Below are 19,465 nucleotides of genomic sequence, written 5' to 3'. Positions count from 1 at the left end.
TTTTCCAATCACCATTCTCATTTTTAATGGGGTGGTTCTTTCTAGTCACAGGAGGGAAGAGGGACCATCAGGTAGACAGAATCAGGAGCCAGAGACCCCTTCCAGATAGTGCAATGGGACATGTACACTTACAAAAGATCCCCACCCCCACCGCCTTTAATCAGTAGGGAGGCACTGCAAAAATACCTCCCTGTACACAAAACTTAGATGTCATAGTGGAATTCCCCAGAACATAGCATTCACATTATTGAAAATAGTAAGAAATTCATTTTAAAAACACAGAGCTGAAAAGATTAAAATAAATAAGAACTTTCTAGGGCCCTGAAGGCCCAGAGAAACATACATCCGTTCTCAGTAGCAGGAGCAGCTTGGAGGCTGGAGAAGTTCAGAGTCCTTGAGGTCCAAAGTGGGGTCCAGGGGAATCTGAGCCCCTTGAGATGAAGTCCATTAGCAGCCTGAGCCTTTTCAAGTCTTTTAGATTCATAGCAGCGACTCCATTCGCCCTGCGGCATGAGGACCTCCTGGCTGACCCTGTCTCTCCCTTGGGTGGACAGCTGGTCCCTGGGTGTTCTCCTCTACATCCTGGTGCATGGCTCCATGCTCTTTGATGGGCAGGACCACAAAACACTGATAGATCAGCAACGGGGCCTACCAGCAGCCTCCTAAACCCTCTGGTGAGTGAGGGATGTGGGCATTCTCATTCAGACCCTGGGTGTCCTTTACTAGTTCCTGATGCAGGAATTAAACAGTGACAGTCAAGTGAAGTTCCCCTGGTGGCTCGGACTATAAAGAATTTGCCTGCAAAGCTGGAGACTGGGGTTTGATCCCTGGGTCTGAAAGATCCCCTGGAGAAGGGAATGGCAACCCTCTCCAGTATTCTTGCCTGGAGAATTCCGTGGACTGAGGGAATTGTCTGCAATTGCAGCCTGGTGGGCTACAGTCCATGGGATTGCAAAGAGTCAGATGTGACTGAGCGATTTTCACTTTCACTTTCCAAGTTTAGAGGATGGGAAAGGGGAGAGAACCTTTGAGGAAACAGGCTGTGTTCTCTTACTGCTCAGATAAGTAAGGAAGGGCACACTCTAGGAGACCATTCCCAAGACACCTCAGGGAAAATTTGGGGAGGGGGGGCACAACATTCCAGTTGGAGTGGTTGTGTTAGGGGAAGCACACTAACTGGAACCGCCCACCATGGCCAGGCACCATAGTAACCATTTGCATGAGTTGTTTTACAACAGGAGGTCCTGGTAAGGAACACGGAAGTAATAAGCCTCCACCAACCAGAAGAGTTCAGGAAAGGTCAAAAGGAGACACCACCTGTCCGACCACCTCCCAGAATCCTTCTCTCTGGCATCCATATTGGCTGAACAAGACATGCACCACCAAGGAAGGACTCTGAGTCAGAATGATTGGCTAAGGACAACCTAGAAACTAATCCCATCACCATAAACCCCCAGACTGCAAGCCATGTGACAGAGCAGTTCTCCTAGATTCCCTTACCCTCCTGCTCTCCACCCGGGCACACTTTCCCAGTAAAGTCTCTTGCTCTGTCAGTGCATGTGTCTCCTCGGACAATTCATTTCTGAGTGTTCGACAAGAGCCCAGTTTCGGGCCCTGGAAGGGGTCCCCCTTTCTGCAACAGTTGGTGGAGATGGGAATGTGTATGTGAATGAAGAGCTTCTATCCCCACCTTGGCAGGACGGCATCACACACAAAGCTTACTCTTTACAGGAGCTAGGCACTGACAGAGTGCTCTTTCCAGCTCTCTGTGGCCCTACTATGGGTAGGGCACAGGCAACCCTGTGCCCGCATGAGGGTGGGCACCCCAGCAGTGACCCAGGCTGGGCCTCTGTGGCTCAGTGGCTGCGGCACCAGCATTGCTTAAGAAGTCCAGGTGTAAGAACTACATGGCCCAGACCCCCCAGGGGGACGCCTCCCCTCGCCCTGGGCTGCCAAAGGCATTCTCAAGAAGAAGGCATCGACCCCCTCAGAGGGTGCAATGGGCAAGGCAACCTGGAAACAAACAGGCAACCAGGACTTGGCCACGGGCCTTCCTCTCTGCTTCTCTACTCATTTCTCCTCTAGAGCTACCTTCTTGGTTCCACGGGGCTGAAGACATTGAACCCTCAACGCACTTCAGTTGCCCACTGCCCACATCCAGCCCTCCCCAGGGCTCAACTGAAACCATCTCAGCCTTCTGGGCTGGGACGCGGGTCCTGGGAGGCAGGGAAGAAGGCAGTCTCCCCCTCAGGGTGCATCCAGCTGCATCTCAGAGCCTGCCCGCATGGGCAATGCTGCCCCTTCAGCTGAGCTTTGGGCAGACCCTCAGTCCCTGTGGGCAGCCCTCTGTCCCCTCCGGGCAGTCCAGCAGGGAAAAGCAGCTAGTCCCCAGGGGGTCCTGCCTCCACCGCCTCAGGCCTCGGCTTCCGGGGCCCTCCGAGGGGGGTTCCTCCAGCCCCATGAGGTCGTCCACAGACACACAGCCCCGCAGTGGGGGCTCAGGGAGCCGTTCAGGCAAGTCCAGCTGGTCAAAGGACTCAGAGGACAGGATGCTATCCTCACTCACAGCCCCCGAGGGGCGGCTTGCCTGGGCTGGAGGGTGAGGGGAGGCCAGTTCATCCAAAGAGCCGAAGGTGGTGGGGGCTGTGTGCTCCAGGGCCGCGTGCGAGAACTTGCCGTTGTGTTTGAGGATGCCCTTGCGATGCGGCAGCCGCCCCGAGGCTGGCGGAGGCTTGTGTTCCACGGTATCCCCACTCACAAACACGTCCCCGGCATCCAAGAGCTCCCCAGACTCGCTGGGCTCAGGGGAGGAGTAGTAACCGGACTCCCGCTGGCGCGCCTTCTTGAGGATGCCCTTCTTGGGGAGCAGCAGGCCGGCCTGGCCTGGGTTGGTGGGGCTGGGGCCAGGCTCAGGGCCCTCCCATGCCCCCTCTGCAGGATTCGCCGTCTTCTTCTTGAGAATGCCTTTCGGCAGCCTGAGGCCGCCCTTCCCAGGGCGCGGGGAGGCTTCAGCGGCCGGGGCCCCCTGGAGGGTCTGGGCCATGGCATTCTCCTTGCGGGACTTCTTGAGCGAGTGCTGGCGCTCCAGGCCGGGGGCGAGGCCCCTGCCACCCGGCACCTGCTGCTTCAAGAAGCTGCAGACCTTGGCGCCGTTCTCCAGGAGGGGGCGGGAGGAGCGCCACAGCCACTGAGCCACGGAGGCCCGGCCGGGGTCGCTGCCGGGGTGCCCGCCCTCATGCGGGGCCTCTTGCTCCCCGACACAGGTGGCGTAGCCCCAGTTGACCCACCAGTGGCTGGCCACGTCCTCCAGGGTGGCCCGGCGGGTAGGGTTCACCATCAATAGCCACCGGATCAGGCCACAGGCATCTAGAAGAGAGAGAGAGAGGCTTCAGCTCCATAGCCATGAGCATGGGCACCCACAGTGTCCCTCCTGGCTCACCCCACAGATGCTAAGACGAGGCTCCCTCCCAGGTCAGATGTGCCCCCAGGCAGGCTCCCCAGTCTCCAGGACCTGAAGACCATGAAATGCAGGCCTCTGGGGGTAGGGCTGGGGGTGGGGGGGGTTTGCTGCTCAAGAATAAACCAAGGTCCTCACACCTTTTTTCTCACCTCATACATTGTACATGAAAAGACAAAAAGATTTCTAAGGACAAATGCAGCAGGAAATGAGACAATTGTGGCAAAGAGGATCTAAACTAGACCTTAGGAAGCATTTCCCAAATAAGTATGCCCATAAAGGAAGATCCAGCCCTTCCTTCCTTGCAGGTCACAGACACAGGAGGCAGAGAGATGAGAGCAGGAGGTGGGGTGGAAGGTACCTTCGTCTACAGTGGGTTGCTGTCTTCACTTGGAAATTGAAAGTGAAAATCGCTCAGTCACATCTGACTCTTTGCAACCCCACGGACTGTAGCCCACCAGGCTGCAATTGCAGACAATTCCCTCAGTCCACAGAATTCTCCAGGCAAGAATACTGGAGAGGGTTGCCATTCCCTTCTCCAGGGGATCTTTCAGACCCAGGGATCAAACCCCAGTCTCCAGCTTTGCAGGCAAATTCTTTATAGTCCGAGCCACCAGGGGAACTTCACTTGACTTGTCACTGTTTAATTCCTGCATCAGGAACTAGCAAAGGATACCAAAGGTCTGGATGAGAACGCCCACATTCCTCACTCACCAGAGGGTTTAGGAGGCTGCCGGTAGGCTCCGTTGCTGATCTGTTTCACCAGCGTCTTATGGTCCTGCCCATCAAAGGGCATGGAGCCATGCACCAGGATGTAGAGGAGAACACCCAGGGACCAGCTGTCCACCTGAGGGAGAGACAGGGTCAGCCAGGAGGTCCTCATGCCGCAGGGCGAACGGCTCCAGCCTCCCCTTCAGTACCATGGGGAAAAGGGAGCCCACGATGGAGAACCCAGAGCCCAGTGCATCTGAGGACCACCTCCTTCTAGTACCTAGGGGCAGAGAGGGCCATACTGTAGAAGGGACTGAGATTCACAGAGAGAGGTGTTGTCATCTGCCTCTGCTTGGGGAGGCTGGCCGGGGGCTAGGAAAGGTAATGGGAATGCAGAAGGTGCGGGGCACAGAGCCAGAATGTCAGGGGTTAGGGGTCTTAAGCTCTCATGCCAGTTTTGCTACTACCAGCTACAGAGCTGGCTAGCCACTGCTTTGGTGGGGAAGTGAATCTTGGAATCTGACAAAGGGAATCGTTAGAAAACCAGCTCATCCCTCTCACAAGATCTAAGCCAAGAGATCAGGAGGAGGCCAGGCACTCACCTCTGGTCCTGTGTAGGGCTTTCCATTGACAATCTCGGGCGAGGCGTAGAGGGGGCTCCCGCAGAAGGTCTGCAGGAACTTGCCTTGGTGGTAGAGGTTGGAGAGGCCAAAGTCGGCAATCTGTAGGATTGGGTCAAACATGGACAGGGTCACACCAGGGCCTGGATTGTTTTGTAGCTCCTAGTCTGCCCCTCTCTAGACCCCGAGGAAACACAGGCCTTGGCAGGAGGAAAGGGTGCCCATGACCCCTACCCCACACTGGGCACCACCAACACAGCTCAGGCCCTGGAAGAAAGAGCCCTTCAGAGGTTGTGTCAATGAGGTGCGCCTGGGCAGAGGTGAGGGGAGCCCCAGGGTCCTCACTGTTCCCCAGGCCCTTTGCTCATGCTACACTCCACTCCAGGGATGCTCACTCTGCCTACACATGTCCTACCAACCCAGAAGGCACACCTCCCCCAGGAAGCCTTCCATTGCCCTGAGATCTCCTCTTCCCATAAAGCCCTACAATTTCCAATGACTCACAGAAGCCCCTGCTTGTCAGTTCTGTCTCCTCACGCTGCCACGTCAATATGCTCCCACGTGGACCACCTGCCCCTACCCCTCCTACAGCTCCTAGCACAGCTGTGACCCATGGATGGGACTAATGGCCACTTAATGACTGAAGGAAGGCTCTCAGTTGGAGAGGGAGAGACAATGTCTCATATCAGTGCCATGGACCTCAGAAGAAAGTTACCCCATGGGCTTGGGTTGCCTTCCCAGCAAAAGGCTCATCTCGGCCCACATCCAGGCAGGAAAGTGGTGGTGGGACTGGGGTCAGCCCAGGAGATCTGAGAAGCCACAGTGAAGGCAGAGCAAAGATTAGGGCCATCATTATGGCCCAGGAAAAGCAATCTTCTTACAGGACCTCCGGAGCCCTCTGATATGGGGGTTTGAGGGCCCCCAAGCCCATCTTCTCACTCCTCAGAGAGACCCTTCCCCCAACTCTCCTTAGACAGAGGCTGAGACCTATGCCCTTTTGCTCCCAGCCTTCCTCCCCAGCAGAGGGTCATGTGTGCCCAGGGTGGGGAGGAGCTGTTTACGAACTCTGGCTCCTTCATTTATGGGTTTTATTGGCCTCTTATCAAGCAGTTACCTATTGAAACCCATAACGAGGCAGATGACTGGTACAGATGGGAAAGTTCATGCCTGCCTGGATTGTGTGCATTTACTGGCTCTGGCCTCCCCCTCCGTGGTCAGCATCAAAGCGAGCCCCACCTACTCCGGGAATTGGATAGGAGAATGAACTCAGGGCACCTCAGGGCACAGGTCAGGGGTCACTGGGGAAGAGGCTGTGACCTGAGTTCGGGAAGATTCTGAGGAGGGTCCAAGTGCAGAGTCAGAGCCCTCCCAAGTGTCTTCAGGGCAAGCTCTTGCTGTCTGCCCATTCCAGCCCTAAGATCCGAGTTTATCATGTCAACACGAACTTCTCAGACCTAAATTTAACTACTTAGCTGTGGGACTTCAGCAGCAGAAGGAAGCAGGAAGCTGGCGCTGGAGTGCTTGCTGTCATGAAAAGTGCCAAAGGGCTACTTAATTGTATCAGATTAAAGTGCACATGCATGCATGTGTATGTGTGCCTGCATCTATGTGCACACGTGCAGGTGGGGCAAACGCAGGCCGTGGCCTCTCCCCGCCAGTCCCAAGGTTGTGAGCAGAAACCAACCCTAGATCTAGACTCCTTCAACCTTGTGACGTTGTGGGAGTTAGAAGACTTTGGTTCCAGCTGACCTTGCTAGCCATGGGACCTTGTGCAAGACACTCCTTATTGTGAGGCCTCAGTTTTCAACCCACAGAAGGAAGTGCTGAAATGGATGACGGCTGAGGTCCTTACCGGTACTCAACTCCTTCAGGAACTCCCTAGAGACTTAAAGATGCTTGGCTGTGACCAGTGCAGACAGTCTGGGGAGGGGTGGGGGGAACAGTTTTAAACCAGAAGTGAGGCTCACCTTGATATTTCCAATGGCATCTAAGAGGATATTCTCCAGCTTGAGATCCCGGTGGACAACCCCATTCTGAAAGAGGGAGGGCAGGGGTCAGGGGAAGGCCATCAGGGAGAGACGGACATGAGGACCTAGTCTGGACAGTGAGGAAGGACTAAAGGGGCAGAGGTGGGGTAAGCACAGACAGGCAGGGAGGCCCATCTTTATCAGTACAGGTACAGCAAACCATACGTCCTTCCAACCCCAGCCAAGAGACTTGAAGCCAGAGATGTCAACACTCTCTCCGCTGAGTGAAGAATTAAATCTCGCATTTGTTTCTATCGCCCTGTGTGATCCTGGCAAGTCGTGGGACCTCTCTGGTGAAACCAGCCCCAGGGCCCAGGGACCACCCCGTCAGCGTCGGGCCAGGCTGCGTGGCGCTCACCTGGTGGCAGTAGTGCACGGCAGAGACAATCTGCCGGAAGAAGTGCCTGGCCTCGCGCTCGCTGAGCCGCTGCCGCTCGCTGATGTAGTCATACAGGTCGCCCCGGCTGGCATACTCCATGACAATCACGATCTTGCTGCTGTTCTCAAACACTGGGGCAGAGCGAGGCAGGAGAGTCAGGCCCTCCGGAGGGCACGCTCCCACCAGGGGCCACATCCTCCTCCCTGGCCCCAAACCAGACATCTGCAAGGGGGGAGGATTCTGCCCTCTGATGCTCCCAACACCTTCCAGTAGCAATGAGTTCAGGCCAAGACGACTGGCTCGCCTTCCTCTCCTTAGAAGTTCAGGCTTCTGAGGATTCTTACAACTACCCTACGAATTCCGAGACATCACTGGATAAGAATGAAAAGTCAGGCTCCTTGGTTCAGAATTCAGTACTTTTTTGCCGGGTGACCTTGGGAAAATCTCTTCCAGATACATCAATAAGGACACAGGTTTGGGATTCGAATCCTGGCCCCATCACTTACTAGCTGGGTGACCATGGCAAGTTATTCAATCAGTGCGCCTCACTTGCCTCATTTGAAGAGGGATAATGACAGCAATTTCACAGGACTGGGGCGAGAAACAGATAAAAACAAGTGACAGCTCTCAGGCTGGCTGAGCGAGCTGGTGTGGAGCCTGACAGACAAGCAAGCACTCAATAGATGGTCTCTACTGTTACATTTAGTATTAGCATCCTCATGCATAAACTTGAAAAATAATACCCAGAAGATCAGAAGAGGGATAAAAGCATATGAAAATGGTTTGTAATCCATGGAGAGCTGAGACACTCATCACTCTCAACTTCTTTGACTTCCTGTCCAGAGTATTCAGGCTCGGGCCTTGTACACAGAAACAATCAATAAATATTTGATAATTAATTGACTAGCTGGGCTCCTGGCGGTCAGCCTATTCCAGCTGGTTCATCTCTACATGTGGGAGGGGCCCACTTGCCACCACAGGCCTTGTCTGTTCTCCTGGAAAAGCAGGGAACGCCTGGTTCATCAAACTGGCCCTTCGGCTGGGTGTGTGTCAAAACATGCATGTCCGTGACATTGCACCTTGGTGTCAAGTGGGTCCTATGAGTCTGGTTTGCTCAGCCAACCCCAGAGCGATTCCTGTCTAGCCTGGGAGAAGAGTTGAGAGAGGAGGCTATTCCCAGGGAGAGTCCGAGCTCCCAGGCAGTTGGATACCTGGCCAGGAAGACTGCTTTTTCCCAGGAGAGCACCGTGGCCCAGACTGCTGGGGGCTGCCTAGAGACTCCAACCCTGGGGGTCTCTACAACCTTGCAGGGTGTGTGTAAACTCTGTGCCATGGAACTGGGGGTCAGGAGCTAGCCAGGGCACATTCTGGAAAGCAGCTATGTTAGTGTCAGTTCCCAAGACTGGAGCTTTCTCCTTAGTCCCTGTCTCTTGAAGTCTGTGGATGGGGATGGATCTGGGAGAGCTCTGCCAGTTACACAGTAACTATGATACCCCAACATCCACTGAATCTGAAGGTGCAATACGTAGCAGCTACATCCTAAGCTTCAAAGAATAGTTCCCAGACCTAGCTGGAGATACGGGTCGGGGGAAGAATTCACACACACACACACCAACCACCAAGCTTAGCCTGGCTTAACCAATACTCTATCATCTGCCGACTCTCCCCTGGGGGGAAATACACAGAGATACAATTAGCCTTTTCAGCCACTTGCTTGGGTTCCTCATGGGACAGGTTCAGGCCAGGGGACCATGGCAGTGGTTCTTCCCTTAAGTCTTCTTCTAAACACAACTTGAGAGAGGACACCTCTCTTCCTCCCACCAGGAACATTCAGGCTGAGGGCAAAGCCACAGGCTCCCTTCCTCCCTCCTGCTGCTCCTGCCATTCCTCGCTTCCTGCTTAACTGATATTATGTAAAGGCTGCCAGCAGACAGGCGTGTGTGGGAGGCTGCTCCCTGTCTTTCCCTCTCTTGCTCACTTTGTTGTCTGGGTCACAGGGAACAGGGCAGCTGGAGTGGAGAGCCAGCACTGATGTCAGTGCAAGAGGAGGCTGAGAGATATGAGGACGGGCAGGAACCAGCCTCACGGCAGGAATGATTCAGAAGACAGGAGGCCTGGCTCTTGAGACGTACAAAGAAAAAGAGCACCCACACACCTGAGACAGGTGCAGGTCTCCGTATGTTTCAGCTACCCCCACAGTGCCAAGGATCTCACTGGGTTTGGGGAGGCAGTGTTAAAGTATGGAAAATCTAAGAAAGAACAAAAATGCCTACAATCTGTGGAGGTCCTCTCTTGAGCCGAGTACTTGGTGACATTAAATTTGATCTTTGCAACAGCCTTGTGACGCAGGTGAGATTATCTCATTTTACAAAAGAGGAACTGAGACCCAGAGACTACATTAAATTACTTGCCAAAGTCATGCAGCTGGGCTTCAAATTCAGCTCCTGCCCAAGCCTAAAGCCTGTGCCTTTTTCTACTCCTTTGTGTCATCTGTTCTGACTTTGCCTGTGCACGCACACACACCCTCAGCCTCAAATGCTCTGTCTCTATACCTTCATGGATGGCAATGATGTGGGGGTGGTTGAGTGATGACATGATCTCAATCTCTCGCCGAATGTGCATCAGATCTTGCTCATCTTTGATTTTGTCTTTCCGGATTGACTTGATGGCCACCTGGGAACAGAGGATGCAGGAGAGTGAGGAGAAAGGCCTAGCAGGTAAAGGCATCCCTGAGGACACTCGGGGGGAGCCCTGACACTGGTGATCTGCCTCCAGCTTCTACAAAGGCCATAGGTTGCACCCAGAGAAGCCTCTCCACCCTTCACTGGGCCAGGCAGCAGAGAGGCTAGAGAGAACTTTCTCTGGCGAACATTCTTGCCTGGGTTGGGTGCAGTTTATGTAGCAGAAATGAGGATAAGTCAATGACCTCAGAGTACAGGAGGCGGGTGGTACCGTCCTCGGTGAAGACGGTAGGTAACAACCTGTATTTGTAAGGCCAGTGCTTCATGATTCAAAGCATATTTATCTTGCTCCACCACGAGGAAAGGACTGGACCTCTTTTGCTCCCCTCTGGATGGCGAGCACAGTGCCTGGCATGCAGTAGGCACTGAATAGCCATTTGTTGCGGCCGTCACTGAACTGGCCCTCAAAACCACCCTGAGAGGCAGGCACGGAAAGAACCACCATTCCCATTTCCAGGTGAGGAAGCTTGTTCCTAGAGAGGCTAAGTTTCCTTCCTGTTCAAAGTCACACAGGCACTCACTGGCACAGACTGGCTTGCACTGTTGACCCAAGTCTGATACTTTTTCCACCATAGCCCTCTAATTTGCTACAAATAGTCTCTAGCTAAAAGGAGGGAAACAACCCAAAGGTCCATTAACGGATGACTGATGAGACAAAATATGGTATGTTCACACAATGGAGTATCATTCAGCCACAAAGGAGAATGAAGTACCGATACATGCCCAACACGGACGAACCCTGAAAGCATGCTCAGTGAAAGAAGCCAGACACACAGGGACAAATGCTGCACAACTCTACTTATCTGAGGTAACTAGGATAGGCAAAGGCACTGGACAGAGAGCAGGAGGCTGGTTACCAGGGGTGGGAGTGCAGAGGTGATGGGGAGTTATTGCTTAATGGATACTGAGGTTCCATTTGAGATGATGAAAAGGTTTTGGAAATGCATAGTGGTAATGATGTACAGCACTGTGAATGTACTTAATTGTACACTTAAAATGATAACAATGGTAAATTTTATATATGTCTTACCCCACATACAAAAGTGAAGTCGCTCAGTTGTGTCTGACTCTTTTCGACCCCATAGACTGTAGCCCACCACGTTCCTCCGTCCATGGGATTTTCCAGGCAAGAGTACTGGAGTGGGTTGCCATTTCCTTCTCCAGGAGATCATCCCGACCCAGGGATTGAACCCAGACGCTGTAGGCAGACGCTTTACCATCTGAGGCACCAGGGAAGTCCTCGCTTACAAAAAGATCACCCAAAAAAGTTATGAAAAAAGTAGTAGTCTTTTCAGTCCAGGTGAATAGTAAGGTCTCTCCCCCAGCAACAAACAACCAGACAGTTAAACAGAGACCTCTAGGCTTTGCTATCTTGTCTGTAAAGGTGAACATGCCATATAAGGATTAAACTCTTCGGCTGGTTCCTGTGGTGGGTTCAGGAAGGGTGGAGTGAGGCAGAGGAAATGGAGAAAGAACTGCCAAGAAGCCACTTAAGCAAAGCTCTTAGACACAGAGGGGTCTCGCCACACTGAGCAGAGTGACAGAGGAAATAGCGCATATGGAGGGCGGGCAGTCGGGGAACCGGCCCTCCAGGCTCTGTTGTCCTCCTGCGGCCTCAGAGCTCCGTGAGAGCAACGGGCTGGACTAAGGAAGATGTCTGCCATGCTCTCCTTCTCTGATTCTGTGAAAAGACCGTATAAATGCCACGGGCCATAGGAGATGGCAGCGCTGGCACGGGGCGGGCGGGGGGAGGGTGAGGTGTCACAGACGCGGGCCGTTCCTGACAGGTCCCGTCCAAGGACACGACAGGCAAATACAAGCCTTCCCCTTCACAGGAGCCTGGCGAGTTGCAAGAAACCTGGAGGCGCAGGCTGAGGAAAACGGCCCCTAGTTCATTTCCCAGGAGGGTTTGCAGCCCCTCGAGGTTCAAAAGGAGAAGGAAAAAGGAGCCCAGGTCCGGAGGCGGGGCCTCTCACCCCCTTTCCCAGGGCTCTGAGGCAGACAAAGGCTTCCTGCTTCTGACGCGCCCGCGGGCCTGTGTCCCCTCAGACGGGAATGCAGAACCGCCGTAATCCCGTCAGAGGAGCGGCTCACAATGCCCCTGCCGGTCACCCCAGCAACGGGCCAGGGACGGCGTGCCCTCCGCCCGCTCCTCCCCTGGAGCCGCGTCCCTGAGAGAGGGGCGGCCGGGGGAGCGGAGCCGAGTCCCTGAAAGAGGGGCCGCCGGAGGACAATGGCGGCGGGAGGGGCGGTCACCATGGCGCCTCCTGCCCACGCCCCTGCAGGGGCCCCGGCTGCAGCTGCAGGGCCGGCTGCGCCTCAGGCGTCTCCTCACGCCCTCCGCCCCTCCTGCTCCAAATGACCCCAAGGAGCCAGCGAAGCAGAAAAATCCCCAGCTTAGAATTGGACAGGGGGTGGGGATGGGGAAGGGGCTTAAATCCTCCTCCACCTACAAGGCTTCAGCCTGCAGCTTGGTTCCTCATCACCTCTCTTATACCCTTTTTCTCCCCCTGAAGGGGAGATATTATGGACTAGTTCTTTTCTCTTTAAATTCTTTGTTTTAAAAATCAGGTAATACCGTGAGCTCTTCAGATAAAGGGCCATAAGTTGAATCTATTTGTGTAAAAGGAAAATCACATATAAATCATATACTTAGATAATGAAACAGAAATATTTGAGAATTTAAGATACACGCATATGCAAAACCTAGGCATATCTCGGATGTACAACTGTGCACACACAAACATATACAATGAGCAAATCACTGTAGGCGGGGTCAGAGCTCTAAAGAAGACAGACCTAACAGAAGAGAGGTCTCAAAAAAGTAGAGGGCCCTGAGGGGTGTTAGGAGGAGTCACAGCATGGGTAGAGGATATACAAGTTGAACCCTAAAATCCATTCTGGAAGCCTACGATTAAAACCACAATTGTTAATCCTCAACGAACAGTTCCATCTCTGAGCCAGCTCAGGCTCTGGTCTCAGGGGGCAAGGTCAAGGGCCCTTCCCCCATTATCTATACTAGGTCTTAGGAGACCACAGTGTGGCTGGCACTTCCCGGGAAGGAAACAGGTGAGGTCATTGAGCCACCACCAGTCCTCAAGCAAGTGACAGACAAGAAGAGCGATGTGTCACTGCCCTGGTGGGCCTGGGGCACTCCCCCACCCACCCTAGCCCCATTAGACAGGCCTCTAACTGCCAGAGAGCCTGTTAAAGTATATGAGACATAGCAACAGCTCAGGCTTATGAGAAGCTCAGCATACAGAAAACACCCAACTGTGTACTGGTGAACACAAATCACAAATAAATATTTACTGGTTAAGTCATTGGGCTGATCCCTGGGACCAATGGGACCAGCGCCCAAATAAGACTTTCTGTCCTTTTTCTGAGGCATGGGTGGAGTCAACCTTGTTTACTAGAACTCATTTTGAGAGACCTTTGTTCTCATGTGCAAGATAGTTGAGCAACCACTCTCTAGAATTCAAATATAGTGACCAGAGTAAAGAAACAGAAAGATAGTCGCTGAATGGATCACCCAGAGGCAGGAAAGCCACCTGCGTATGGACAATCCTGGTTCATCCCATGTAATTAATAGTGCTCTTTTTACTCTCCGAAGTATTCAGGCTGAGATGGTATATTACATGGCCACCCTACTGAGAAGGGGCCAGGAAACTGAAACACAATAATGACAATATAAACGTGAACATTAGATCAGTGGAGGGGTACCAAGAGCCAGGTATCTAATCTTTATTTGCCCCTTTGGAGCTATGCAACTCAAGACAAGTCATTTAAATGATCTGGTTAACTGGTCTGGCTAGTTTTAATGTCGTCATCTGAAAAATAAAAGGGCATTTATTCTCCAAACATTTGCTGAAGCCTACTACATGTCTGGCACTACAGTAGGTGTTGGATTCAGACAAAAACTGGACAGTCCCTGCACCAAGGTCCTTGATCCAGTCAAGTGTAATTGAAATCCCTGCGTGCCCAGGGGCTCCAAGAGCACTGGAGAGCTTTGCCTGGAGGAGCAAGGCGAATCACCCCTGGGAAAAAACTTTGTTTTAGATATTGAAGGAAGAGTGGGGTTTACCAAGCCAAAGCACATAGGCTTTTGGATGGGGGCAACAAGGGCATTCCAGGCAGAGAGAAAGGTTTGAGGACACACCAGAAAGAAAGGAAAGGAACTGTTCGTGAATTTGCACACTAGGATCTCTAAGCTCACTTCTAAACTCCAGCATTTTCTGATGAGCTTCTTCAGAAATGGGTCACCTGCTACCATGCCAGGAAGGTGCTGGCCAAGGATTGTTATAATGGGCTTATTCAGAGGCCCCATGCTATAACCGTGTTAACCTGCCTGAGCAAAATTCCTATTGATACCAGCCCAGTGACTTTCTTGCCTCTGCGGCCCTGCCTGCCTGAAAGGCAGCATGGCTAATTCCCTATCCCATTTTGCAAATGGCAAACACTGAAGTCCAGAAAGGTGACTCTTCCCAGGTTTCTCAACAAGGCCAGGCTGTCAGGATCCAAGATGGAGGGTTGCTGCATGGAAAAGCTACCATCTCAGAAGACAAAAAGTCCTTACAGATGCTCTGGCCTGCCTCTAACCCCTGGAGAAGGGAATGCCCCACATCCTGCCTTGGGCTGGGCTGTGCAGTACCACCAGCCACCATCAACCCACTTACAGATAGACAAACATGTTGGAGAGATGGGTGCTAAGGTCAATTGGTTAAACACTGCCTTCTCTCCTTCTAATCCCCACAGGAACTCAGATCAAGAATAATATGCATTCAGGAGAGGATGGCAGAAAGATCTTAGAAAAAGATGACCTACAGGTATTGGCTGCAGATGACAAGAGAGAGGGTACAAGCTGGGCATCTCTGGTCATAGCTATCAGCCAGAGTTGGAGCCAAGATCCTTGACTCCTTTTTGGCCTTTCACGGAGCAGCTGCCTCTGGGAGCAGGGTGAGGAGCTGGAGGATGACCCATTTAGATTACAGAGGAGAAGCTGGGCTGGGCTGGGCTGGCAGAGTGGGGATAGGCCTGGGGGTGGCTCACCATCCCACCAAGCCTGCCAGAGAACCCGGCAGGGACCAGGAATGGGTTCCGAGGGGAGGGGGTGCCACCTCCCCTAAATCCCATGCTATGCCCACCCCTTCTTTGCCACCCTCTGGCCCGCTCTGCCAGACAAGGCACTTCCCTGCCCAGCCCTCCTGCACGGCTTGGCCAAAGCCCAAGAACAGGAGTTGCCTGCAGCCAAAGTCTCTCTCCCTGCCCTGAGCAGGCAGGTGCAGCAGGAGCTGGGAGGGCAGCATCACACAGAAGAGGCCTTTGGCAGCTGGCCAGGTGGGAGCCCTTCTCTGGATCAGGCACTAAAGGAGAGACTGGGACTCTGAACAAGGAAGAGACCAAAGGGCTTAAGAAAGTGAAGCACATGCCATTCTCTTCCTCAGGGCAGGACAGACCCAGGATGGAGGGACACCCCCTTCCCGAGGAGAGGGAGAGGAGGACCGTGACAAAGCCAGCCTTGCTAGGGTAACACTACTATGTGTGTCAGCTACTGTGCTGACATGCATATTACCTTATATAATCCTATGAGAACCCCACGAGGTAGGAATTATTATAACCCCCACTTTATAGATGAGGAAACTGAGATACAGACAGGTCACATGGCTCGGAAGCAGTAGAGCCGGGAGTTTGAATGCTTGCACCCTGATGCTGAGCAGTTTTCCTGACAAAGCAAAAGCCTTGAATGTGGTGTAGTTCACCTACTCAGGATCCCTGGGCACAGGCAGTGAGGACGTGAGGGTGGGGGTTGTTCCCAAAGACTCCTCCCACTCTCTGCGCCTGGAGCTCTGGGAAGGGCAGTTGGAGCTAGCTGCTGAAATGACAAAGCAAACTGAGGGAAGCCCAGGCTCAGCCCAGAGCCAGCTCCTAGTCCGAGACTCAGTCCTGGTCATCTCTCGCTGGGTGGTCAAGTCAGGAGCCGATGTTGCAGGCATGCCACTAACCAGCCACGGGACATGTCACCTGCCCTCCCTGGGCTTCAGTTTCCCCATCTGTCAATGAAGGAATCAGACCATCTTGGCCATGTTCAAACATTTTGAAATCCCACGCAACAACCCAATATATAAATGAGACAGAAGCTCCCCTGGCCCAGATCACTCTCCCCTTGGACTCCCCTCTGCTCATGCAGGTAAGAACTCTATGCAGATCACCCTAACAGCTGTGGTGGACTCCACCATTCCAGGCACCCAGCAGGTGCTTTTCTTCCTGGGGGAGGGCGTAGGTCAGGAGAGCTAGGAGAGTCACAGGAGGAAATGTCATGTGGATACCAGGAATGTACTCAGAGCTAGAAGATCCAGAGCAAATATTTATTTTTCCTTTACTGTCCTCCTGGAGTAGCCCTTAGTCCTGCCCACCTGCCCCTCCCCCCCAGACAATCCCATCGGGCCCCTGAGAATCCCATCAGACAGGCCGGGAATTGGGAATGGGGCAGAAGTCACCCAGCAGGCTTTCCTCTGACCCTCTTCCCCAAGGGGCTTGCTTCATTTGGGGGGAGGTCATCGGTTGCTCCCACACTCCTCTCCTGGGGCACCAGGTCGGTCTTTCTTCAGGAAGGACAGTGAAGAGGCAGGAGTGGGGTGCAGTGGAGAAGAGGATTCCTTTCCAGAATTTAGAGAAACCAGAGTTTAGCAGCGTGTAGAGCTGCTCTCCCAGGAGGACGGAGGCCCTGAGCAAACTCCCAGCAGAAGTACAGGGTGATCTATGGATCAGGGAGCAGGTCCCATTCCTACTCATCTTGGCTCCCTGGAGACAACAAGAGACATGAAGCCAGGGAGCACCTTCTGAATTCTCTGTTCTGATGTAATAAGAGCTGGAATCTCTGCCTACAGTCACTGAGATTTGCAAACTGAAAGCTGGCTAAAAGCTGGTTTATCTCATTCCAGAATCAATGATCTCTCCCTTTCTCTCTTACACACACACACTCCATACACACGCAGTGACCCAGGTCAAGAGCTTAATGGGATTTCTGAATTTCAGTCTCAGTTTCTGGGCCACCCCATTCCTCCCCAATCCAGTCTGCCCCCCAACAAGAGGTAGAGCCACAGGCCACAAGAAGCTATTTTTCAGTTGAGCCCCTAACAAAGCCTGGGTCCAGCAGTCTCAAGCCTGGAGGCTTACTGGGCTGTCACACTTTATAGAAAGAGAAAGAAAAGGAAAGTCAGGAAGTACATGATTGCCCAATAGCTGTAACCTGGCAGTGGGCACCTGGGGACTGTGCCAGGCGTTAGCAGGAAAAACATACTCGGTTCTATTGATGGGGCCATAATCCACTCCCTTTCCCCAGCATCCACTCTCCTTCACCAATGAAATGACTTCCTGAATTTCAAACCAGCTACTGGCTGCAAAAGCAAACAATCTGGGGAGGTGACTTGCTGCCATAGCCAATAGGCAAACCACGGCCACGCATACACGCACATCTCATAACCAGCACCCAACTGGATTTGGCAAAACAATCCCTAAACCACCTGCCCTAAAAGGCTTCTTAAAATACAGATTATTTAGGGACTTGTCTGGTGGCTCAGATGGTAAAGAGTCTGCCTGCAATGAGAGAGACCTGGATTTGATCCCTGGGTTGGGAAGATCTCCTGGAGAAGGAAATGGCAACCTACTCCAGTATTCTTGCCTGGAAAATCCCACGGACGGAGGAGCTTGGCAGGCTACAGTCCATGGGGTCACGAGTCGTACACGACTGAGCCACTAACACTTTCACTTTCGACCTTTCTGGAGGTTCAGTGGTTAAGACTCGGTGCTTCCACTGTAGGGGCACGGGTTTGATCCCCGATCCTACATACTGCACAGTGTGGCCCCCCAAAATACAGATTATTTGGCCCCATCCCAGATCTTCAGAATGAAATCCTCCCAGTGCGGAACTAGAGAAGTGTTTTCAATAAGCACCCAGGTGATTCCAATGCACATTAAACTCAAGTTAGGGAGCCACTGTTAACTTCTGCAAACTTGCCATCCTTTTAGGGCTGGTCTTTTCAAATATAAATATCAGTTCTCACTGCGGGTTCTATTGTCAGGAAACAATTTAAATTCATATTTGTATCTCATTCAATCCTCATAGAAACTCTGAGGGAGCCCATTTTTTCTTCATTTTTGCAAAAGGAGAAACAGAGTACAGAGAAAATAAATTGCATAAGGTCCCACACATTAAAGGACTCCCCTGGTGATTCAGTAGTAAAGAATTCATCTGCAATGCAGGACATGGGAGTTTGATCCCTGGGTCGGGAAAATTCCCTGGAGACTGAAATGGCAAACCATTCCAGTATTCTTGCCTGGACAATCCCATGGACAGGGGCGCCTGGTGGGCTATATAGTCAAGAGTGTCACAAAAAAGTTGGACATGACTGAGCAACTAAACAACAACCCACAGATTACTACTACTATACACATCTGCATCCCAAATGAACAGGACACGTACCTGAAAAGGCCCCAAATCCAAAGGTATCTTGGGGTACAGTGGATCTTTCACCAGAGCCTGGTTTCACAGTTACCAAAATTAAAAACACATCATAATAAAACTTTGATTGAATCTCAGAGCTGGCAAGGACCTAAATGTCAAACCTACCCACGCCCCTCAGGAGGGAGGGATATCTCCATAGTCCACTGGGCTGCCAAACTATCAGAACCGAACTGAGGAACTGGACCCCTCATTCCTTTATTCATTCGGCTACACATACGTATTACCCCCCTACTAAGATCAAGGACTTCTACTTCCTCTTCCCATGCTTCTCCGTTGGATAGTCTGTTACAAACAAAATTCCACTAAAGTCTCATCTCTAGGGAGCCTCCTCACCCTGCCTCACTTTGGAAACCATCACTTGCTGACCAGAGTTGTTGGGGTTCTCAGGTCCACGACCATTGTCCCTACACTCATGGACACACAAATGTACAGAGAACACCATCAGCGGGCATACGCACACGCGCGCACACACACACACACGAAGATGAAGACTGAAGGCAGGCAACCCCACCGAGCAGGGCACTGGCCCCCGGCCCACCCTCCGCCCCTCAGCGGTGTGGCCGAGCCCGGAGCCCGCCGGCCGGCGCCGCACTCACCAGGCGCCCGGAGCTCTCCCGCGCCTTCTTCACCTTCCCGTAAGTCCCCTTGCCCAGGGTCTCCAGGAACTCGTAGCGGTGTCGCAGGTTGTGCTTGTGATGGTGCCGCTTCACCGCCTGCTTCTTCATCAGGGGCTTGGGCGACTTGAGAAGCCCGTCGGCCAGGGGCCGGACCAGCTCGGCGGCCAGCGCGGCAGTGGCCGAGGGCGCAGGGCCGAGGCGCCGGGGGAAAGGCAAGGACTCCATGGCCAGACGGCGGGCGCGGGCGGAGGGGGATCGGCGGCGCAGGAGACCCGGAGACCCGGAGACCCGGACACCTGTGCCCGCTCCCGCCAGCGAACCCACAGTTGCACCTGCGCTCGTGAGACAGCGCGGAGCTGCAAGCAGTTATAAACGCCCGGAGCCCGCGG

The 19,465-nt window shown here is 53.1% G+C and overlaps 1 protein-coding gene across 1 annotated transcript; it reads right to left on the bottom strand.

Moving 5' to 3' along the window:
• Window positions 1–19,418, bottom strand: NUAK2 (NUAK family kinase 2). The gene is made up of 7 exons (XM_081490905.1): window positions 19,056–19,418; window positions 9,747–9,867; window positions 7,174–7,325; window positions 6,756–6,821; window positions 4,771–4,890; window positions 4,172–4,304; window positions 1–3,366 (listed from the first exon to the last, which is right to left on the bottom strand). Exons 1-7 carry the CDS (start codon window positions 19,299–19,301, stop codon window positions 2,303–2,305), a joined length of 1,902 nt encoding a protein of 633 aa, XP_081347031.1. The 5' UTR covers window positions 19,302–19,418; the 3' UTR covers window positions 1–2,302.
• Window positions 19,419–19,465: the final 47 nt, after the last annotated feature.

Source organism: Giraffa tippelskirchi, chromosome 5 (genome assembly GCF_054371585.1).
Source record: "Giraffa tippelskirchi isolate mGirTip1 chromosome 5, T2T-mGirTip1v1.2.pri, whole genome shotgun sequence".
Taxonomy (NCBI): domain Eukaryota; kingdom Metazoa; phylum Chordata; class Mammalia; order Artiodactyla; family Giraffidae; genus Giraffa; species Giraffa tippelskirchi.
Note: the sequence above shows the minus strand (reverse complement) of the source record. Positions and strands in the feature narration are given on the sequence as shown.